Source organism: Pyrgilauda ruficollis, unplaced genomic scaffold, assembly GCF_017590135.1.
Source record: "Pyrgilauda ruficollis isolate IOZ18807 unplaced genomic scaffold, ASM1759013v1 scaffold4, whole genome shotgun sequence".
Classification (NCBI taxonomy): domain Eukaryota; kingdom Metazoa; phylum Chordata; class Aves; order Passeriformes; family Passeridae; genus Pyrgilauda; species Pyrgilauda ruficollis.
In genome coordinates this window covers 13,670,613-13,694,646 of record NW_024525489.1, presented here as the reverse complement: position 1 = coordinate 13,694,646, position 24,034 = coordinate 13,670,613, and the positions used below count along the sequence as shown (strand labels likewise).

General features: G+C 35.9%; 1 protein-coding gene across 1 annotated transcript in view; it reads left to right on the top strand.

The window, feature by feature from the left end:
• Positions 1–23,379, top strand: part of ADSS2 (adenylosuccinate synthase 2) — a 37,459-nt gene extending 14,080 nt beyond the window's left edge. Inside the window, exons 2-13 of the mRNA XM_041476835.1 lie at positions 806–908; positions 3,331–3,399; positions 4,144–4,194; positions 6,519–6,585; positions 9,619–9,726; positions 10,003–10,084; positions 11,861–11,987; positions 14,762–14,916; positions 15,348–15,472; positions 16,448–16,545; positions 21,105–21,254; positions 22,068–23,379. Of these exons, the coding sequence (XP_041332769.1) occupies positions 806–908; positions 3,331–3,399; positions 4,144–4,194; positions 6,519–6,585; positions 9,619–9,726; positions 10,003–10,084; positions 11,861–11,987; positions 14,762–14,916; positions 15,348–15,472; positions 16,448–16,545; positions 21,105–21,254; positions 22,068–22,120 (1,188 nt within the window). The 3' untranslated portion in view covers positions 22,121–23,379. The remainder of the gene's footprint in view (positions 1–805; positions 909–3,330; positions 3,400–4,143; positions 4,195–6,518; positions 6,586–9,618; positions 9,727–10,002; positions 10,085–11,860; positions 11,988–14,761; positions 14,917–15,347; positions 15,473–16,447; positions 16,546–21,104; positions 21,255–22,067) is intronic.
• Positions 23,380–24,034: the final 655 nt, after the last annotated feature.

The window sequence follows — 24,034 nt, the reverse complement described above, 5'->3', positions numbered from 1 at the left end:
TTTTAGATGGATTTCAGAGTTTAATGAATCTGTTAATGCTCTCTTTGTTGTAATGAAAAGAGCTAGAAATGTTTAAAGTGTTAGTTTGGTGTAAATGGTTTCTGGTAACTTAGGAAAACAGTTGTTTTAGTTGTCTTTAGATTTACCCTTAAAAAGATGTTTAACATAACACGCATTTAACATAAATTACTTGTACTGTTACATAACTTCTCTTATCAGGAAGGAAGTATAGAATGAATTAGGTAGTTTCACTGGTTACTATTCAAAGAAAAACACTCAAAGGTCTGAATCCAAAATTCAGAACAACAAGCCTGTGTGTTGCCAGACGATGACACTTACTTATCCCAATAACTGTATGGTTTTATACTCCTAGTTTAACTGGGGATTTGGTGGTTTTTTTTTTTTTTTTACTTGCTAAGGTTGCAACTCCACTCTTAATACTTTACTTTCCATAACTGTAACAGAAAACTAATAAAATTGATGATGGCTTTTAGAAATGTTTGCATGTTCTAGAATATTTATATCTGATGATTTTAGAAATAGTTTAATCTCATTCCACAATTTTGTACCTTTGACGAACCAAAAGACTGTCCAAAGTCTATCTAGCAGATAATACTGATGTTGAAATTGTCCAGTTTGACAGAGCAAGTTTGGCTGATTTTCTGGGAAATCCCTGAATGCTCTTTTGTCAGTAACAGAAGTGAAAACTGTGGAACCAATTTACTCAAGCTCTATACTGTGTGTTCATTTGTCTCTAGTGTCAAAAACTGTTAACACTTTTTTCCTCCCTCCTTCCCCCACTCAGGGAGGCAATAATGCAGGGCATACAGTTGTTGTGGATGCTGTGGAGTATGACTTCCATCTTCTGCCCAGTGGGATCATCAATCCAAAAGTCACTGCATTCATTGGTAAGTGGGACATCTCTAAAAAACAGACAGTACTGTAGTTACAGACTTCTGACACATTAAAATAACATAATGTATCTCAGAACATACAGGATCAGGATTCTTTTTCAATTTTTCTTAGGCCTAGATTGCTTACTGTCTTCCTAATACTGCCCTTACTCATTTGTGAAGTTGGGATTACAGAAATTTCTTTTGTCTTGGATAGTTCACCTTTGTTCTTATCTATCCTACCAATGTAAACAGCTAGCTGCCCAGTATATCTTCATTCTCCCATTCTCTTTTATTTTCTCTACCATTTATATCTCTTACTCTCAGAATACCCCACTCTCATTTAATCTTTAGCCCTGTTAAGTACTTACCAATACTTTTTGAACCATACTTCTTCCCTCCCTTTTCGAAAACATTGGATTGTGAAATGAATGCTTAACTCCAAAAGGCTTCCACACATTGAGTTCTTACCAAGAAGTATTCTCAGGAGAGTACATGGGAAGTTTTAGGGCAGTGGCAGTACTAGGTGATATCAGGATCTGTGATCTGTTGGCTTTGTGAACAGGGGTTTAGGCTATCTAGTCTGTTGTCCCTAAAAAACTACTTTTACCCCCTTACCACTCTGCCTTCTTGGAATCCTGTTTTCCAATCCTACATGGTTGGGGTTTTTTTCTTTGGATTGCTTGGATGGCCAACCTGCTTAATAATGTGGTGTAGCCCATAGAATTTCCTTCTGTGTACACACCCATTATAACTATGTTGTGCTTGAGCGCTGTTTCACCAAACAGGCTGGGTTTCTGGGTCACTAAAGCAACACTTCCGTATTGCTCCTTTGATACCCAGAGCTCCTGTCCCTTACACAGTCTCCAAGTCAGGATTCTGTTGCCATGCTTTTCCTGTCACTTCTTCCTGCATCTCATTGCTTTGAGCCTGCAGTGTTGCCTTTCAGTTTAGTATATATGCCAAGAGCAAGTGGTCATTGACAGTTTGTTAAAGAGCAGCTGAAGAGCCTCTGTCACAAGTTACTTGTTTCATAAACAGTCCAGCTGGTAGTGACTGTGTACTCTGTCAGCAGTAAATCTGTACTTGATGGGATTTGGTGGTTAATTGCCCCTTTTTAGTTGTTACATTGTGACTTGATAATGGGATAGTTATGGATCAACTTGTCCTGCCTAATACTTCCACAGAAATGGAGCCAGTGGGCATGGAAATAGATTCCTGTTGATGATGGGAAGTTCGGGATGTTAACTGTTCCTAGTTTTGAGGACTGAGGTAGATGATACTAGTTCTATTCTCTTTTGATGTTACTGTACTATATTTCTTAAGGTTATTACTTGAAAACAGTAAAAAAAGGATACCCATTTGCCTTGTGTTCTTTGGCAGACTTGGTTGAATAGGAAGGCCTCCATCCTTGAACAGTACAGTAGTTGGGACAGAACTTTTTACAAACCCTGTTGCCTGTATCTTCTGTCTTTTGGTCTTGCCTGTTCTGAAGTTTTTTCTGGATTCTTTTAGGTATGCCTTTTGTATAAAATCTCTTTCAGGGGTTAAAAAAAAGGCTTAGGATTCCCCTGAAAGAACATATATGTTCAAAGAAAGAAAAAAAAGGATGAGGGCAAAGTGATTGCAATAGTATAATAGAGTGTTCCTATTGTTTAGGACTGCATCATGAAGGTAATAGTGAAGAAGTCTTAAAATACTTTGTGTTTGGATTTGTAGAATGCTTTTATCTGTGTGAAATTAGGTGATATGCAAATAGTTTTGGCAGATCCCTTCTTCAGCTAGATGTTCTACTGGTAGCTTTGAATCTACTGAGTTTGGTATGGCCTTAAGATGGTTCAGTTTTGCTGTGAGAGTGCTCCTTCCTAGGCACTCAGTGATGCTGGTTAAGTGTAGGAACTAGTAGTCTTTTTCTGAGCAATGTGACGGCTGTAGGAAGGTGAGCTTGCTTTGACAGGGCTTTTTCCTCTGTTGTTTTTGCTAGTCTCTTACCAGTCCCACCTCTGTGTACAGAATATTCTGTGTCTGTTTACAGCAAAAAAGTGCCTGCAAGGATGCTACTGTTTATAATGGTGATAGAAATGTGCCAAGCTTTTAGAAAACAATAAACTTATTAAAATGAAGTACAAAGAGGGAAGTTAATTTTAGGTATGAGGAAGAGGAAGTTGGATTTCAGACCATTCTACAATTCTGTTCTGTTTGTACTGGTCTAAATTGAAAGTTTGTTGCATTTATTAGGAAGATTCAATGCATGTAGGTAGAAATGCATACTTTAGGAGCAAATCTGGCTTAGATAAATTCCTAAGAATCAAAATTGCAGTAAGTTAAAGAACTTAAATAAAATACTCTGCACACAATATATGAAGTATCTTTGAACTGTTTGACATATTTTTTCCATGCTCAACTTAATGAAATTTTGTATAATGATTTTCTTCAGGAAATGGTGTTGTAATTCATTTGCCAGGACTCTTTGAAGAAGCTGAAAAAAACTTAAAGAAAGGAAAAGGTGAGAATTTGAAGATATTACTTTTAAAATAGTGAGTGGCACACTCCTCAATTGATTTAGATGGAGAATACCTCTGTAGAGGTTACATACAATGTATTTTTCCACAACTCCTTTTAGCTGTTGCTTTCTGAGTGTAGTCTTGCTGTTAGTGCCAGAGACCTCATGGGAAGGCAGATAAAAGGAATCTCTGTACAGTTTCAGAATATAATCTAAATCAGAATTGTTTGCAGACATTTTTCTTTGCTTAAGAAAGTGAATTTTAGAAGTGAAATGGCTTTTTAAAGTGTGTTAATCTGTTCAAAGTCATTTTACTTCTTAGAATATTGGTGTACACTTTGATGACCATGTTAATGTAAACAAGTGCTATGGCAATCACTTCTTGATTCAGAACTCGGTTTTTGGATACTTCATGTTATGTCTATAGCCATGCTTGGCAGCAGGCTCCTAGAAGTGGGGAAAATCAATGGTCTAGATTATTCAGAACCAAAAGAGCTACTAATTGTTTGCTAAAATTGAGGAGCTAGTAGCTTGAATTCTGCTTAAGAATAAGTCTGATTTTCTCAGCTTTATAGGTTGATGCCAAGTTTTAATTACTGAAATTAAATTTTTTCTCTGTAATGTGATTGCTCAGTCTTAAAATAGATTGACTGAAGACTAAGCATGAAAAGTATTTATACTTTATACATCAGAAGACAAAAATGCTATACAAAACATAATTTAAACTATTTCATTTTGCCTTTAAAGGACTGGAAGGCTGGGAAAAGAGACTAATAATTTCTGACAGGGCTCATATTGGTAAGTTCCTGTTTGTGGTTTGTTTTTTGTTGGTGTTTTTTGGGTTTGGTTTTTTTTGTGTGTTTTTATTTCTGTGTTTGTTTCTTTTTTTTGTTTGGGTTTTTGTTGCTGTTAATTTTTACTTTTTATGAACTTTCTGTGGCAGTAAAAGTGTGATAATTTTTAGCCATCGTTTTATATAGGTACTATTCTTTGAACTAGGTCTCCCTGGGTTGTTTTGGTTTATTGAAGGTCCTAGAAAAAAATATTTTCACTCAGAACACTCCCAGGTTTATGTTCTAGTGATTTTTTTTTTTTAAATCCTATTCCATAAGCAGCACCTAGGCAGGAAAGCAGGCTCACTTTCTAAGTTGGAAGCACAGAGCAGTCAGAAGCATTCAGAAGTGACTTCACTAGGGATTCGTTCCCCTTTTGGTGTGAAAGTGGTGCTCGCAGTAACGGTTCTGCTGGGAAATCAGGTGGCTGTGTGTGACTTGAAACTAATGATCTCCCTACCAAGGAAATTGCCACATACTTTCTAAAGGAGATTTTATGGGAAGGACTCTGTAGGGGTGAAGAGAATGGCTGCCCTCCTCGAGAGGAGCTCATCAGTGAAGCACTGAATCCAGCCTGTGCTTGGGACAGCACTGCAGTTCAAAGCCTGAAGTAAAATAGTAGTGAGTCCAATCCACCAACACAGAGCTTTAGAAACTCTTCCTGTACCACTCCTACTACATCTTTGTGACATAAATTCATTCTTTCGATTAGTTCTTTAGATATTATAACATATTGCTGCCTCTGGTAGTAATTTTCTGAAGATGCAAATTGTTTAGGACTTTATAAAATAAAAGCTTGTAACACGGGGTGGGGGGGGGGAAACAATTTTGCTTTTGGTTTCACTTTCTTTGAGTTTGCTTTGTTTTGTTTTTTACACCAATCTGGAATAGCTTAGTGAGTGAATTTACTGACAGTTATTTCAGAGTAAATATGTTTTTTCTTTGGAGTAACTAATGAGTTTGAAATAGTTGAGTAATTGTTTCTAAGTTATCAGTATCTTTTCTGATAATTCTGTAGGTGAATTATTTGGAAATTGCTTGATTACTAGAAAAACTGTTCTGTGGTGATTATATTGCAATGGCAGTGCTGTGAATTTTTCATAATTAAACAGATTGTGAGTAAAAAGGACCAATTGCTGATTGTCACTCATAATCATTCAACCTCTTCACAGAAATGAGCTTTCATAATGCCTCTATTTAGAAAGTTTTGAAGACAATTTGAAAGCCTGTTACCATTATAAAAATGTCTTCTCTAAAATGGGTATTGATCTGTGAATGATTAGTCTGTAACAACAGATCAGCCAAAGGTAAGTTCACACTGCTGGGCATGATGTAATTCTTTAAAATACGGGAATGCCTGGAAATAAACACAAAGCCAAATCGGTAAGGCAAACAGGAAAACCACTCTTGTTCTGGAGAGATTAATGTATTTATTACGTGAGTCTTTCCTGTGCAGTGTGTATGTAGATAGTTTTTAACTTTCAAGAAATTGTGCTTAAGAAAACCAGTTAAATTACTTCTGTTTCCCTATAAGCTGTGTACCAGCCCGCCAATCTTTGTATTTGACAAGAGTCCTGTAAGATGATTGGGTGAGGGGATGGATGTGTGTGTGTCTTTTGGGTTTCGTTGTTGTTCTGTTTTGGTTTTTTGTTTCTTTTATGGTAGACAGAGTATTGATACAAGGCATACTTTGCATAATCTTTATCGTTAATAACAATATAATACTGTATATACAATATAATATAATATACAATTATATTAAAAATATAATTGGGGCTTATGAAGTTGACTTCTGTTTCCATAACAGACATTGGTAGGAGCTTTTGTATTTTCAAATGTGTTTTAATTGATGTTGCCTAAAACCCAAAATTATTTAAGACATCCGTAGAATGGGTGAGAATGTTAACTTTCAGGTCTCACCTAAATTTTAGCAGTATGACCTTTTTTACTGTATGCTATTTCCAGGATTTTAAACTGCATTTTTTCTTCATTTATCCATATATTCTTTGGGGCCACTACAAAGCCGAAATGGCTTCATTATTCTGTGGGATGTGCATACTCACTTTGCAAATATTCTACAAAATAAACAGTTTTTAAAAAGTCTCTGAAAAAACTTAGAACTCTTCTCTGTGAAAAAATGTAAAAGGGAAGAAAAGACCCCTGTAATTTTATTTGTCTTTCTTCAGTGTATATATTTATTTTCCACATTGGTAAGTAGAGTTGGTCTGAAGAAATCATTGCTGATATAATTTGTTTCACACAAATTTTCAACTTATTTTATTTTCTTAGTGTTTGATTTTCACCAAGCTGCTGATGGCATCCAAGAACAACAGAGGCAAGAACAAGCAGGAAAGAAGTAGGTAGTTTTATTTTGTCAAACATGGGATGACTTTATACAAACAGGACTTAATTCATTGAATCTCTGTTTTGCTTGGTCAGTGGGTTAAAAAAAATCGTCCATGTGACTCTCAAATATTGACTATGCAGGGATTATTTCTTACACTTTATCTTCCAGTGAAAGATTATATGCTTAATTAAAGGGCTCTGTCTTTATATTTTGCCTTCTGAAAAGGTTTCTAATTGTTCATTTGCTAGTTTCTGCTTCCTAATGTTTTAATTGTTTACTGGAGGTATTTGTTTCTGTATAAATGCATTTCTCTTTATGAATGTTGAAGAGCCCCTTTGGCATCTCTGAATAACTGGAAATCAGAGGTGCATGTAGATGTTCACATTGTCTTCTACAGAATGCTGCTGACTTTCTGAAGCTTTCAAAACTTTCAGAAACTCTCTTGCTATGTTTCTAGCTTGTGCTTTCCAAGTAGCTCACTAGTTCTTAGGGATGGGGAAAAAGCTGGCAGAATTAACAGTGACCTATCTACAGCTGGGAAGCAGTGTAGTGCTATAGATTTCTCCGATACCAGTAAACTGAGAAGAACTTCCAAAAAGAGATTACATGGATGAAAAGTAATTGAGACATACTCATCTGAAAAATGTTTCATCCATGATAATAGGCTTTAAGAAAGTGTCTGATTTGGGTGTATCTTTCTTCACACAGGTTGAGTGATGATTTGTCATGATTTTTACAAGAAGTCATTTTCACACTTGTCTGCACTGTACTGGCTCCCTTGTTACCTGCTGGTTTAGGGTTTAAAAAGCAAACAGAACATATAGATAGAGATGGGAAAATATTATTATTTTAATGAGCCATTATCACCTATTATCAGTTTGTATCAGTTATTCTTCAGTATTTATGGAGCACAAGCTAAAATTGCTATATGACAATATTTGCAGTTATAAACACTGTCAGTCAAATCAGTTACTTGAGAGAAGGCACCACTCTGTTGATAAGTGTTAAAGATTGTCAGGAAAAGCCCAATTAATTTGCTTTAAAAAAAAAACTCAGGAAAAAAGTTATGTTCAAAGCAAAAAAAAACTAAAGTCACTCTTAAAAATTATATATTTCTTTTTTTCTGTGAAGTTCTTGGTATTCTACAACAGACAGTTTTCAAGCTTGTTAAAATTACCCTATTTCCTCCTAAATTTTAAGGCTAAGCAACTGTAATGGGGAGAGTAGTACTACAGGCTGACTAAGAACTGGCTATCATGGATCATCAAAAGATGGTCTCTTGTTTGTTAAGGGCAAGGAATTGAAATAGTCTGCTAGCATGTCTTACTGCACATTTGACTACATAACATAGTTGATGTTAAAATTCACTTGTGCCTAGGACTTTTAAACATTCTAAATGGTAAGTTTATTTTTTCTTTTAATTGAATGATTTTGCCTGGTCAAATGTAGCTCAAAACCCATCACCAGTAAGGCTCATCATGTAGCTTCCCTTGCAGAAAGGTTGTAGAAAAGCCTAATACAATCTAATCTAAAAATCTAATACAGTGTTTCTGCTTATACAGTTGTTTTAGCTTCTGTAAGTACAATCTTCTGAAAACTTTTTAATTAATTGGTATGTCTTAATGAAACAAAATAAATGGAAACCAGCCCTTCTCTCTGTGGAGAGTGTGAATTGGGGTGGAGGCTAGAGCCAGTTGTTTCAGCCACAGTGTCCTGGTCTCGTTAAAGGATGCAGTGTGATGCAAAGTTCATTAGAATGTTTTGTTTTTGGACTGGAGGTAAACATCACTCCCTGAGATTACTTGGTATTGAGTCTAATTTGAAGAATTCAGGTTTTTTCCCAAGGTATTTTTGAATCAAATCCAAGACTGCTAAGGAGTTATGTACTTACTATGGACTGTATTTCTGTTCACTCACATGTCAAGTGATACTCAGTAACATAAAGTTTGGATATGACCTGTGCCTCCTGCTTTACCTGGAGGCCCTCTTGAATTGAGTTATGGTATGGTACCTTCAGGCAGTTTGAAGAACTATGGACATATGCATATGCAGAATTTATAACTGAAGAAGAGTCTGTGTCTGATTGAGGTGGGGGAAGAACCCAAACCAAACCAAACCTGTTAAAAACTAAGTGCACAATTAAGCTAAGCAATGTGTAGCACACTAATGAAAATGTTGCAGACCTGTTCACTTCTCCTTAAAATGTTACTTAATGTATTGAGCATGATGGGGAAGATACTTGATAATCTGCCTGTGATGAGTACAGTTTGGCTCCATTTTGATAGCTACTTAGTATGACTCTGGCAGAAGACATTCTCTGAAGTAGCTGCACTTCTCTCACAGTAAAGTCAGTGCAAGCAAGTTTTATATTATATCATCAGGACTTAAGCTGGAAAAGGCTTTTCAGGGAGAGTGGGCAGGTAAGGGTAAGAAAAAGAATTCAGTTTTAAGAATCAGCTACAGTGGAAAATCCATACCTGGACTCTTAACATAGAGAGAGCATTTTGAGTGTCTCTGTCACTTTTGGATGTTTGGCAGTGTCTTCTGTTTTCCTGGCTCCAACTGAGGCATTTAGAATAAAATGAAATATTTCTTATACACAAACATAAAATCCATACTCTTTATGCTGTTGCTTTAGGGAGGACTTTAGGTCTTCTGGACAGTGTTTTAGGAAGATGTTTGTTTAGTTTCGGTTCATAATACTGAAGGATGTTTTCTTGACATTTGGTTCCTTAACTGTAAAGGTTTAGAATTGTGTACAAATAAATATGTAAGCATTCACTAAAGTACAAAAAATTATTGGTTTGAAACCAGAAGTATGTAAAAGATTAACATATTTAACATACCGCTTGCATAAACAGAGATATTCTGACACTAGGTTGCATCCTCAAAATATCTTTTGTTTTAAATGCTTAAAACAAGGTTAAATGCTCACAAATAACAGCATTTTATTTTATGCTAAGGATGGAATAGCTTTAAAGTAAAAACACCTTTATATCAATAATTAATATCAACAATCACTTTATTATCATCTTTTCAAAGTCTGGGAACTACCAAAAAAGGAATTGGTCCAGTATATTCTTCAAAGGCAGCTCGAAGTGGACTCAGAATGTGCGATCTTGTTTCTGATTTTGATGACTTTTCTGAGAGGTAATTACTGTACACAGTTGTAAGCATAGTTTTCAATTTCTGGATAGTACCCTGTGTAAGCAATTACATTTTTTTCCTGTTAATTTTCTTAATTAAAAGTTCTTTAAAAAAAAAAAAAGTATAATTTTATTAAATTCTACAATCATGATTATTATCATAATTCATTGTTTGAAATGGTTAAATTACCAAATAACTGCAGATACGTAACCAGTAAAAATCGAGGGTTGATGGGAAGAAAACAAACAGAAACCTCAGTGAAGCATTTTTGCCTTTCAGGTTTAAAGTGTTAGCCAATCAGTACAAAGCAATATATCCTACCTTAAAAATAGATATTGAAGGGGAATTGGAAAAGCTGAAGGTAAGCCTGCTTCTGTCTCTTTGATTATATAATCACTGCGTGCAGTTACTGATATGCAAATCCCTTGGTGTGACTGATGCTTGTGCATGTGTGAGGAGTTAGACTGTGTCACGGGAAATGGTATGTATCAGTGTTGCAGAGTCTGTTGCTATCCTTAAGGATACTCTTCGCCCTGTGTTATGCAACATTTCAAAACTTACTTTCAAGAGAGATACTGTGAATTTTAAGAAAAAGGCTTGTATAGGGCAATTTCTTCTTGACTTACTTCTACTCGCTCAAGCATACGGTCTGTGAGAAAAACCAGGATTGTAGTGGGGAGAAGTATGTTTCATTGTAAAGCAGAATGTTAAGCCCTTGTCTCAGAAAGTTAAGAACGGAAGTAAATATTTTTCCTAAGTAATAAGCATTTAAAAAAAAAATACTGTCTAGCAACTTAAAAAAATGGAAATTGATAGCAGCGGAACTAATGAAGCCTGATTGCCAGCAAAGTAGTCTTGTGGTTAATTATGTATTCTGATTTGATGTTTTCCCTGAGGTTAGGACAGTTGAGAGTTTCCTCACTGGTATTAGGTTTTATTTGCAGAGCATCCAAGTTATGTGAAAATCTTGTGAGGTGTCTTACTGTTCAACCCAACCTTTTTATTAGTGCTTTTTATAGAAACTTACCTGTATGAGATTTTTATTAACCCTTAAAATATCAACCAAATGTGACATTGTGCATGCCCTCCCTGTTCCCCACACACCTAAGTGGTTTTAAACAACTACATAATAATTCTTCAAGAAAATCAGGCAAAAGAAATCATCTTTCCTAGAGTAGAATATGTGGAGTTCTTAGCACTTCTGTATGTTTTACTTTAAAGAAAATCAGGCCAAAGAAATCATCCTTCCTATACCTTTAATTTTTACAGTTCTAGAGTAGAATATGTGGAGTTCTTAGCACTTCTGTATGTTTTACTTTAAGTAAGCCCTGTTGGACGTGTGTTGTTGTATTTTTATTAATTTGTAGAGCTAGAAACCAGTTACAGTTAATTACTTCATAATGCTTTATAGTTTACTTAATGCAATTCAGGATTAGGCAATATCTGAAGCTCTTTGTTAAGGTGGAAACACAGCACATATTTGTAGCTTGAGGAGAATTATTTGTCTTATGCTAATATACTTGATTCCATTCTGAAAGACAAAGTGCTACATTTCACGTGGAGTAAATTGTTAAAATGAGAACTTCCATGTGTTCTCATGGAGAAAGGCTGTGTACCAAGTGATAATCTGAACATTATTGGCTTCTTGCATCCAGCTACTCAGTGGCATTCAGGCATTTGATGATGAATTCCAATAAATAACTTCACTTTTACTTAAAAATTATAGCTCACAATTGTGTGCATTTGTTAGCTCCAGATGGCCAGAAGTTGAACTCCCTACATGCAGGTTTTGGGGAGACATTTTGAACACTTGGAAATGAAAGACCAAATACAGTACAATGATAATACTCATGCTTGAATGTTTCTAAAGCATTCCAGAAGTTTGGATTTTTCTTTCCTCCTCATCCTTGCTCCTTTTTTCTTTCCTCCTAGGAAGAGTGTACATACCTGTTGTGTAAATCTGAGTTTCACATTCTTCCTCCCATTGTTCACATTATGGCATATTTAACATTTCTTTGTTTGCTTTTCCTCTTTGAAAGGAATATGAGCATTGTTATGAGGGAACAATAGCAATTCTGCTCTGGCTGCCTTTATCATAATGAAGTTATACTATACAATAGTCTTTTGTGTTATTCAGGGCTACATGGAAAAAGTAAAACCAATGGTAAGGGATGGTGTTTATTTCATGTATGAGGCTTTACATGGACCACCAAAGAAGATCTTAGTTGAAGGTGCAAATGCAGCACTGCTGGACATAGATTTTGGTAGGTATGGTCTTTTTGAGACACATGTTGATATACACTTGCATTGTGAAAAAGGAACATTAAATATAAACTCTCCTGTGATAAGCTGTTCTCATGGCAGAAGTGGTTTTTGTTTTGGAAGAACAGCACTCTCTTTGACTAGCAAATACTACAGGGGTGGGTGAGTGGGTGTGTTAATTAAATTATTTCAGAAAGCTGTAGACTCTCCCAAGAGTGATAATTTGAATGACATTAAAGATCAAGTGGCTCCTCTTAGAGCGTAGCTATTACTTCAGTGTCTCTAGATTTTAAATTAAATCACCCACAATTTTTTATGTCTGTGGAAATCACTTGAGAATAAAAATGGAGAGCTTTAAGAGGCAAAGCGTATATGCAAAATACTTCTTGACTTTTGAAAAATTAGCTTGCTTTTTTAAAAAACTCTTCATATAACACTTAGTTTTCCGTTGTTTCACATTGTTGGGAAAAGTGTTGGTAATCTGGATTGCTAATGAGGCAAGACTGAAAAGATTATCCCAATCTATTTGATATTCAAAATTATGCAGTTTTTCTTAAAACACTGTAAGTTCACTAATAAATTAGAAGATTCTAGGTAGTAGAAGCAGCTTTTTTTTTATGGGATGATTATGTTTGGTTATTACGTTGCAATGACAGATAATCTGCCACTCTGTGTAAGCATAAGCAGCCTATGTGATTGGCTCCTGCATTTTGCCACATTTTTCTTCAGTCTCACTAGCCTTGTAATAGCATAATTTTTATTGTTAGGAAGATGCTAACACCTGAAATTGAAGCCTGTAAGGACTGCTGTCAAACAATTATGAAACTGGCATGCACTCAGCTTTCAACCAATATGAGTTGTGGTATTGGGCATTTTCAAACATACTCAGTCTGAAAGCCTCTTATTTTAAGAGCAAGATGTGTCTTAGATTAGTCTCTGTAAGTATAAGCACCAAACTTTCTCGTAATTGAATAGCAGAAGACACATTGTTTTTACAAGACAAAAAAAATAAAGAGCAAAGAAGTCTTCAGATATACTTGTCACAGGGAAATCTTTGATGCAAAACTGAGATATTTGCAAAAAAGTATCAAGCGGGGTTGTTTTCTTGTAAATGGTGAGTATTTCAGATTTCATGTAAATAGAAGGTGCAGGCATTCTGAAACACATCAGGTATGTCTGTAATACATACGGAGTTGTTCATATTAGTTTGATTTTTTTCCTGCCTCTGATGTGAGACCCAAACACACGAGAAAATCTGCTCTCCATAGGTAGATACCTTCAGTGGGTTGGACACTTATGTTAACAATAGACAAACCCTAGTCAAAAGGTTTGGCATTGCCAATTTGATTATTAAGCATTCTGAATGAGGCTGTTGTCTGTGCTTTGTTGCATAGAAGTCTTGATATTGAAGTGAGTTTTGTGAATGTGTGTGTGTTGGCTGTGAGGCTAGTAAATCCCCAGGCTTGCAATCCATCCCACTTTTCTGGAGCCTATAATAAAGCTCACACGTCTGGGAATGGGGGGGGCAGGTGTGGGGATGTGTGGTCTTCTATGTTTTTAAGCACAGACTAATGACAAAGGAATGTAAATATATCTGTTTGGGAGGTGAAAGTGAGTAAGAACTGTTCATTGTCTCTGTTTTTGACATCCACTAGCTATATTCACTTGTCAGTACTAAGAAAAGTTTTACTACTGTGTTCTAAGATGAAAAACTGATTAATGCTTGCAAACTGCTGTTACATATCACCTGTAAGCCTGGGTCTGTCTCTGGAGTGATTTGAGATACCTGAAGCTAATCTATGAAACCTCAGTGATCAGTCTCTGAAGGATTTCTGACTTTAATGTCTATATTGCTGAAAGAACTGTATTGATTTTAGTTCCTTTTGTCTTGGTTGTTCCTCTCTTACCTGTCTCTGATTCATATCAAAAGACATACAAAAAAGTCTGACACAACAGGTAGAAGTATCTTGCTTCTGTGCAGTTATAGTGAGGCTGAAATATTTGTTCACAATTCAGCTGAGGACTAGCATGCTCTGTTTCATTTGCCACTACTTAATAAGAAAAGGTATAAACCTAAGGATTTTGAGATGTTTAACTCTCTTTTTTGCAGTCCAGGCTGCATTTTAAATGACAGCTGAATATTTAACTAGAGACAGAATTGTACTACTAGACTGTGTTCCAGGAATTGTCTTTTTTTAATGATATTTTTTAATTTGATTATGCAAACAAAGTTGTTCTTTACAGAATTCTGTATTTCATTGCCATTTCTTATCCTTATAATGTGCTGATGGGTTTGTAGAGTTTGTGTTTTATTTTTCCTCCAAAAATTAAAAATAGTAAATCTCTATTCTCTAACCTTTTAATACTGCTTTCTCAAGTGTCTCCCTTCAAATTTTTGCATTGGTCAGTTAGTGAGTATATTTAGTGTAAGAAAGCAAGGCATGTTTTTCTGGTGTCTTACTCCAATTTTTTACCTGTACGATCATTCAGAATTGTCATGTAGTCCACTTTTACCAGTTGAAGTAAGTAGTAAGATTTTTACCTTTTCCAATGAAGGTGGATCAACAATGTACATACAGAGCTGAGAGTATTACACATTACTGAATGTGTTCTTGACTGTAAAATACATTTATTGTGTGTTTTGATTTTGAGTGTTGTAAAATCTAGGTAAGTGCAGTGCAAGTACTATTTCTCACCAGGTTAGACTTTTTTTAAAAAACAGTTTAAACCCAGTGTTTTAATAATTTTCTGAACCAAATGTTTTGGTTTTTAATAGGCACATATCCTTTTGTGACTTCATCAAACTGCACAGTTGGAGGTGTGTGCACAGGTCTGGGAATGCCGCCGCAGAACGTTGGGGAAGTGTACGGGGTTGTGAAAGCCTACACAACCAGAGTTGGAATTGGTGCCTTTCCTACAGAACAGGACAACGTGAGTATTACAGCCTCAGGTGTGACATGCTGGGTGAAATAACTTGGTGCATCTTGTCTGAATTTTATTAAGTCAGTGTTAACAATGGTTAAGTGCAAGTATGTAAGTGACAATGTGTTTGGATGTCTGAATTTTCTGATTCTAGACTAAGATTTCAGGACTGCCAAGCATGATTGCAATTTTCTTAGACTTTTCTGTGGAATAGAAGGTTAGATCAGGAACAGATTTTGTGAAGTTTGCCTAAAAATTGTTCTCTTGAATTAGAAAGAACATTTTGTATTGCTGTCTTCATCCAAATGGACAGCATTGTGAAAAACTGGGGGAAGGACTTTAAAGGTAATTTACAATATATTGTAAAATGTTAAGTGAACACCTGCATCATGTGTTGCAAATCAAAGAAACCCACAGGCTGGTGTCTTACTCTTTGTTAGGAAATTGGAGAATTGCTGCAACAAAGAGGCAAAGAGTTTGGTGTTACCACTGGTAGGAAGAGAAGATGTGGCTGGCTGGACCTTGTCTCACTCCGATATGTCTATATGATTAATGGATTTACTGCGTGAGTTGTTTGCTGAGCTTTACTGGCAACTTGACAGAAAATCATGAAATGCTGTAGATTACTGTAAATTGTACATATACCAGTTAGTAACATTTGCACTGTTAATATTGATCTGTTGATTGTTTTGATATTTTGATAAATTAGCTTTTCCTCATTTTTCCTATCATTAAATATTTTTACATCTGATATTTTCCTAGATGTAGATATTGTCTCCTTTCTTTATGGAGATTTCTTTTGTTAGTTTGTCTTCAAAAATAAAATAGATGGGAAACCATCAGTATCTCCATTAGTATGTGTAAGTATTAAAAATACAGATATATCTTTGGGATGTTAATCAAAATGAAAGATAAGTGCCTGAAACAAACTGGTATAAAATTTCTAGCAGATCAAATAGTGTAAATACGTATTTTATTTAAATACTTCTGTTTTTCTTGTTCTTTGTGGATTTTGTTTTAAATAAGATGTAGCCAGGTATCTGTAGCCAGTGTTTTGTTATTTTTCTGCCCTCACTGTAGGACAGGAACATTTGGCAGAGGACAGGAACAGACACCAACAGCATCATGCAATGAAATAGTCATTCTTAAATGGTTATACCTTAAATGGTTAGGTATCTTGGCAGCACCCTCACCAGTTAAAATTATAACACTTAAAGCCATAGACAAATTCATTCAATTGGAGAATACCTGTTCTTTGATTTTTTTGGCATTTTCATGTAGTACTAGATCAAAGGATGCAAGAAAAACTGTGTTTAATCCTTTTTTGTTGCTGTTGTCTTGTTTCAGTGGTTGGTTGTTTTTTGGTTTGGGGTGTTTTTTTAAGTCAGACCAGCTAACAGATTAGTGCCATATGAGATATTTTCCTAAAGAAATAAAATTAGTTGCAGGAATCAATTTTGTTTGATTCTTTTTTTTTTAACAATGTAATAAGATTCAAGGGTTGTTGAACTTGTTTAACCAGAGTAATGTTTCTTTATAGATTGGCACTTACCAAATTGGATATCTTGGATGTATTTCCAGAAATCAAAGTTGGTGTTGCATACAAACTAGATGGTGAAATCATACCTCATTTTCCTGGTAAGACTACTTATTTAAAAATTGTAGATTTTCGTGAAATGTAATGTGATACTTTCAAATGCATTTGACTTCTACTTGTAAAACTTACAAGAGCAGTATCTTCAGCATCAAGCTATTAATGTCTTCCAGATACACCAGACATAACTTTTACCTTACCAGTATCTGCACCCTAAAGATACCTGTACCAAGTACTGAAGTTTGTCTACTAGAAAGATTCAAAGACTTATATATGTTACTACTTGTCCTTTTTATTTTATACAGCCTGCATCACCTTCAAGCTAAATTGGAAGCTTGTTTCATACTGTAAACTCTATTATCTTGTTCCCACTACTATTGATGCCCATTATTAGTAGGTCAGCTCTTCATTTAAGCATGCAGTGAACCCCATAAGAGAACTGGTCCTGTTGAAAAGCCAAGTTTTTCTTTCCTTCTGTTATGTTTCTAACAGTTCACTTCCCTTTAATGATTCATGGAGCAGCCAAAAACCTACAAAAGCTTCACAGTGTAAAAGAGGGACAAGGGGTGGGGCAAGAAACTAACAACTAGTTTAGGTGAAAGCAAGACTATTTTCTTATGTATGACCAATGTTCATCAGCTTAGCATGATAGAAACTGTAGTTCCTGAGGAGGACAGTGGTCATTTTTTTCATATTTGAAGACTATACCTGCCTGTTAAAATATTCAAATATCACAAGCCAATGTTTTTATAGATAATGTGTCATGTTCAGTTTGTGATAGTTAGACATACTGCAGAAAAAAAGGAAGAGCATAAAACAATCCTAAAGATTGGGCTGTTAGATTTTCATAATGTGCCCATTTTCATTATAATTGGTACCCAAGGGTTAGAGACTGGTCACAGGCTACAATTCTTCATGTGATATCATCTCTTGTGGGTGAGGAGATCAACTATAGTAATTGGATACAACTCACAGCAGGATTTATGTAGTAGAAAGATGTAATTATGTGTAAAGGAATGAGTGATGATCTGCCACTAGTCCTTGAAAACAGCACATCTCTGTTAAGAGTAATTAATAAGGAATTTAAAAAAATAATTTATTTCTCCATGTGCTTGTGGGAGTTTTCTAACTGATTTGTTGTCCAGAATCTTGAAACAAAAGTGCTAGTTCCGGTCTGAATGCATGCTGAATGACTGATTCTGGAAATTTAGTACGCATCTTGCATTAAACCAGGGAACGCTTTTCCCTTTTTATGACTCAGATATTACTTGATTGCCACTCATATCAAAACATTAGGGACACTTGTGTTTACTTGAAATGGCTTTTGGACATAATGGAGGTTGCAGATTTGAACTGAGAACTACTCAGTAAATGCTTTTGCTGTAGCCCTTTGTATGATCTTGTGCTCAAGCCAGGAAAACCTTTTCTGGCAGTCCATCCTTAAAGATGACATAAGCAGGTGGCCATGTTGTACAGTACTAAGATGTCAGTAATTTGTGGGTTTTTTTCATTCATTATATGTCTCAGGGTCAGAATCTTGTTAGATACAACCCTTGAGGCTGCAGACTTTGTTCCCAGCTGACCATTGGTTGTAGCAGCACGATGTGGGCTCTCCTGCCTGTATTTTTCTTTACTGTATGAACAATTAAGAATTCTGGTAGAACTCTAGTAGAAGCTGTTGACATGCTGTCTTCCTTAAAGCGTCAGGAAGGCGTTTGAGCTGAACTTCTGGTAAGCTGGAAGATGCTGTCTCTCAGTGCCTCTATGTTCCACACTTCTCTTTGCTATACTCCTCAACATTTGGCAGCATTTTCAGCACACATGCTGCAGTTAACCCCTGCCTCTGGCATAAAAAACAAAAGGTAACTTTATTCCCACTTCGTGTTTTGCAGACCGTTAGACTGTTTCTGATGTCTACATTTCTGCATGCTGTGTGCTTGTACAGTTTTTGGTTATTTTTTTTCCAAACATGCCACTGACATTGGAATTTAATTTATAAGAAAACTAGTCTGGGAAGCTCTCACTGGCAGACTTTTTCTTTCTCTCTCCCCTTCCTACCCTCCCACTCTCTTGGAGATGTTCATGATTTACCCTTCTTGTGAAATGATGTCTCTAAATTAGAATCACACACAGTACCCACCATCTCAGGAAAAGTGTGCCATGTTTCATATATTGTTCCCTTTTCCACCTGGATTGGAGAATCATACAAGTCTCACTCAGGATTTTTTTAGCTTAGCTTTCTGTGTGCATTTCATAATTGCGTCTTTAGCAGGAACCTAAAATGTCTTGTGGATTTATGGCTGCCTACAGTTGGTGTTACTGAGGCTGTAGTCTTTTGCTGGCCAGTGATAGGAGTTTATGGAAGACAGAACCTCCTGCTAGCTTTGAGACAATTAGTTTAAAAAGAATGTGAAAGCTATTATCTAGTTCTCTAATGCCTCCTGTCCAAGTTTAGACATCAGTTGATTTCAGCACAGAGAGACATAACCTCTAGCTGAGGAGACTTTGAAAACACAGATGCTTAGGAAATTGGGAGATTACTTTGGACAAGTTTTACTTTCATGCTTGCTTTTTGGTTTGGTGGTTTTTTTGTTGGTTTTTTTTTGGGGTTTTTTTGGTTTTTTTAGAGCTGGCACACTTTTTTGGATACACCTTTGGTCTGACCTACATGAGTGTTTCCATGTTCAGTTTCTGGAAATTGCTGGAGGATCTTTCTCTTACAAAGGTTCCAAGGTCCCAAATCTGAGATATTATTTCTGAGTTGGAAGTAGCATCACAGCACTCTTCAAATTATGATATCATTGTATTTGGTCTGTCTATTATATAGTTAAGCAGTTAAGGAATATTCTGGAAATCCTAAAACCCACTGAGGGGAAAGCTCAGTGGAAAGCTGAGAGAAATCTAGATGGTGACTACATCTGGTACTGTGCTCAGTTTGTGGCTTTTCTTTACCACACATCATCATTATCACACCTGCTGGGACAAAATTAAAGAATCATTTGAAACATCAAAAGATGCATCCCTTCTTTTTCTTCTCTCATAGGGGGAGGTAAGGAACACAGGCTAATGGAAGATTGTAGTCAATATTAGACCATTCAATACCAAATGCTTTCAGCTGTCTCCCTCTAACCTCATCAGAGAGGCTTCAAAGGAAAAAAAAAGGTCTGTGGACATCCAAGATGAGGTGTTCATTCACTTTCCTCTTTAGAAAGAGGGAGGCTAGGAATCATTTGTACTGCCAGGAGATCAGTTTGTGGTTGTGCACTTTGAGTGTGTTCTGTTGTACAGATACCTGCACAGCAGACAACACCTCAGTTGATACTTCTGACAGTAAAGTGCTTATCCTTGGCTTCTACAACCAAACATCCTTAATGTGTGTCTATTCTCATTGCCGTGAGTATTGGCTCAGGATTCCTTTAAACTGGGAACACCTTGTTCCAAAACTTTGCACATTTTTTTGCCATTATAGACTTTAAGGACAGCAGAGCAGTCTTCCTCCAGCCTTTCTCGAAATGCCTAGTCCATGAAGGCTGTCCTTAACAGCACTGCTGCTGTTGAACTGTTGCCTGCATCAGGACAAATTGTTCAATATGCTGAGCTTGAGTTTGTTGGCTACACACATGCTGGAGTGAATTGGTTTTGTATTTGCACCTCTACTGTATCTCTTGCACCTCAAACCCTTTCCCAGGACTAGCTGTCCTGGCAGGAGTGACTGGAACTGAGACACAGAGCCTACATAAATTAATTACTATGCCTTCTTCTTCATGAAGGCAAGAAGGAATGCCTGACTCCTCCCATTTTTAAATCAATATATTTTGATAATTTTCAGATTTTAGCCCTTTGTTTTGCTGTCCTGTGTCATTCCAAGACTTAGTGTTCAGATAATTACTGGAGTGATTCAGTTCCAGAACAGTATGCCTAGCATGTTTTTCAGTACTAGAAATCATCACAGGATTCACAGTTAAAGGAAGACATCGTAGAAAGTTACTAAATGAAGGACAAAATATTGCTTCTCTTCTGAGAAGTAGTGGGAACAGTTACTGTTCGTACATGCTGTGGCACTCCACAGTGGTTGATAAATTCATTGCAGAGTTTTGGGGCAAAGGGTCTGTGGGTATCAGAGGTCTGTTAAGTCTTAACTACATATTATGACTTTGTTTAGTAAAAGGTACACTCCTATGCCATTTTAAAATATGTTTTAGCTGCTTGATACTTACAAGCTGGTTCTTAATTTTGCTTTCACAATTCCCTTATGAAGAGGGATCTGGTTCTCAGTATTTGTTCAGAAAAAAAAAAACAACAAAACAACATTTTGGGGAATTATTTCCCTGAAAAGTTGTTTTCTGAACTGAAAAGATTGTGGTTTCAGCAAAATATGTGCATGTGACTGAGCACTGGAATTCCTAAAGTCTGAATCCTGATAATACTGGATTTTTTCCCCTTAGGCTTATATTAACAAAACCCCCAACACTTTAGTGGCTGCGGTGCTTGCATTACGTTATGAGCAAACCTCTTTGTGTAAGAGGTTACACCTCATTAGTGTTTCACGGTAGAGAATATACAGTACCCATTGACAAAATTTTTGTTTCTGTTTGCTTCTCAGCCAACCACGAAGTCTTAAACAAAGTAGAGGTTCAGTATGAGACACTCCCAGGATGGGTTACGGACATATCAAATGCCAGGACGTTTGATGAGCTGCCTGTAAATGCACAAAATTATGTTCGTTTTATAGAAATGGAGTTGGGTGTTCCTGGTGAGTAGAACAGACTTTCTTCTTCTTGTCTGGGTTACTCCTGCTCCATGAAACCTGTTTGTTATTTTGTATTAATGAACACTCAAAATACTGAAAACTAGTTTCTACCTGTGCTTATTGTGATGTAGCTAGTGCCACTGGTGATTATGATATTACTACTTTTTATTTAGTTGTTGAACTCAAAATTTTCAGAAGCTTGTCTGGCTTATACTATAGTTCTTGTTCAATTAAGATTTTTTTTTTTCATAACTTGCTCAAGTGTCTTTTAGACTGGTTACAATCAGGGTTTAGTTTTGCTATTATCATAAAGTCAGTGGGACTTGTGGGTTATTAATTAGCATGATGAATTACATATGAGAGTATATATTGAGAGTATATACGTGTGTATATATATATATGAGTATATATGAGAGTATATATTGATAATTGAATTATATATGAGAGTATATACATATATATATTCCTGAACTGATACATTTCTTGATGCTCTCTAATAAAGGTGATCTTCCATCCAGAGCTGGGAGTTTGGAGGGGATGCAAATTTTTACTTTTCTGATAGATTCTAATTATCCTTTATCTTATAATCTGTAAAAGTGATTAATTTATTACGGCAGTTTCAAGAATACCTGCTTTTTGAAGTTGTCAGTGTATTCTTTGATAACAACAGACAAAGTTATCATTTCTTAATGTGTAAATAGTATATGCTGTTTTCTTCAAAATGTGGTGCTTAAGAAGATGAGTTTGTATCTTAAGATACAATCCACTCTTGCTTTGTATTTCTTACAACAGAAGTTTGCTTTTTCTCTCCTGCAGTTAAATGGATTGGAGTAGGGAAATCCAGGGAATCAATGATCCAGCTGTTTTAAAGATTTCAGATGCATGGAAGAAAGCACACTCCTCAAAAGACTGCTCATTCTTAAATGCATTAGTAGCCCGCAAAGCAAAGATGTTGGAAAGATAGATTTTTGCATGGGAAGAAATGCTAGAGTTGATACCCCCAGATCAATTGCTACTCCTGAAAGAGACTCTTAACATGAACCTGTATCAATTCCTGTTCAACTGCAATTACCAGGACACTTGTCATTGTTGTTCAAGGTGCCATCAGATTTTTTTTCTTTACCTAATATTTACTTCATAATGTAATTCCTGTTTGAAAATCTAAGGTAGCATTGCTTTCATGACTGTTTGTCTTTGTTATCCTCTCTCTGCTTTTGGCGGTGTTACTTCCCTGAAATTTTAGACAGTAAAAATAATGCAGTTTTGCACAAATAGTTTTACATCCTCATTATTTGTATTCCTAAAGCTGTTGTATTCTTAATGACTGGTCTTGTGAGTGATTAAAGAGGGGGAGTCTGATTTTATAATGCTATAAATGCTGTCTAAATTATTGTGTGATCTCTTTTTTAAAAGAAGATGTGATGCCAAGTTGTTATGAATGTCCGGGTTTTTTTAGCTGTATAACACAGGAAACTTACTCTTTGTAACTCGCAGAGGATACTCAAGTGTTTACCAGGAAGTGTGCCCAGAAAGTTAGAAAACTGATATTGTAAAAAGTTCATTTGCAATTATTAAAGAACCGTTCTGATTTTGAGTTAAATCTTTTATAATGTTACTCTTTCTTTTCCTGGCATTTTAAACTCTGTGTTCTCCACTTCCAAGGCGCGTATCTTAAACTGTTCTCCTAATTAAGAGGGGTTATATTTATATTTTGTGAGATGTCTAACATTTTGATGCCCTTTTAAATTCCTTTCTTCAGAGTCAATTGAAGATCCTTCTCTGGAGGATTGCCAAAGTGCAGACACGTCTGTATTTATAAGTTGAAGATGCTGTAGAAATAACATTTAATGTATTCCATGTATTTGCTTTGGGTGTGGGGTATATACCAAGTGTTCACCTCAAGATATCTGACATATTTTGGATTATTGTTGGGAAATGTGGAAATGTTCCAGAACTATTTAAATTTATAACCATTATTATCTATTCCAAAGAATCTGATTTCTTTTTGCAACAACCAGTAATTACATTTCCCCTTTCCAGATTACTGCGAATTACTCTCTTTTTTGCACACTGTGCTATGGTGTTCATGTGCTTCTTTTTAACTTCAAATAAAGCTTACTTTGTTTCCTAAACCCAACTTTGTATCAGGGTGGGGCGACAGTTTTAGATTTAGTTTAGTAGATTTTGGCTGCATATAAAAATATATGAATGAATATAAGAAAATTCTAATGCAAAATAAAAGATACGAGGCCTTTTTGTATGTCTTGAGTAAACACATGTTACCTGAAATGGAATAATTTGTTGGACTATGCTGCTGCTGAGGTAGTTAGCACAATTTTTATATTCTAAATTTACACAAAATAAAATTGGTGATCATAAGAGGAGAGACAGGAGGGTTGAAGGACAAAACCACTGATTTTTAAGGAGCATTTTCTATTTAATTGCTTGCATGTGACAGAGCAGTTGCTGGGGTCTGTATTTTAGTTGCGTAATGTGAGGAAAGAGTGGACACCACAGAATGCTGGAAAATTGGCAAATATAGTGAGAAACCTTTGTATCAGCATTGCATGTGAAGATCATTCTCATCAGCATTAAAAAGCAAGCTGATCTTGCTTTTTAATTTTTTTTTTTTTTCCTGGAGAAGATGAGGCTCTAGTTTTGCTGTCAGCCTTGCAGTTCAGGAGAGAACCATACCATCCCCCCTAGCTAAAGGACATCTTGAATTGAAAATATTTTCCTAGTTCCCAGATGGAGAGAAGGAGGGCTAGAACTTTGTGAAATGT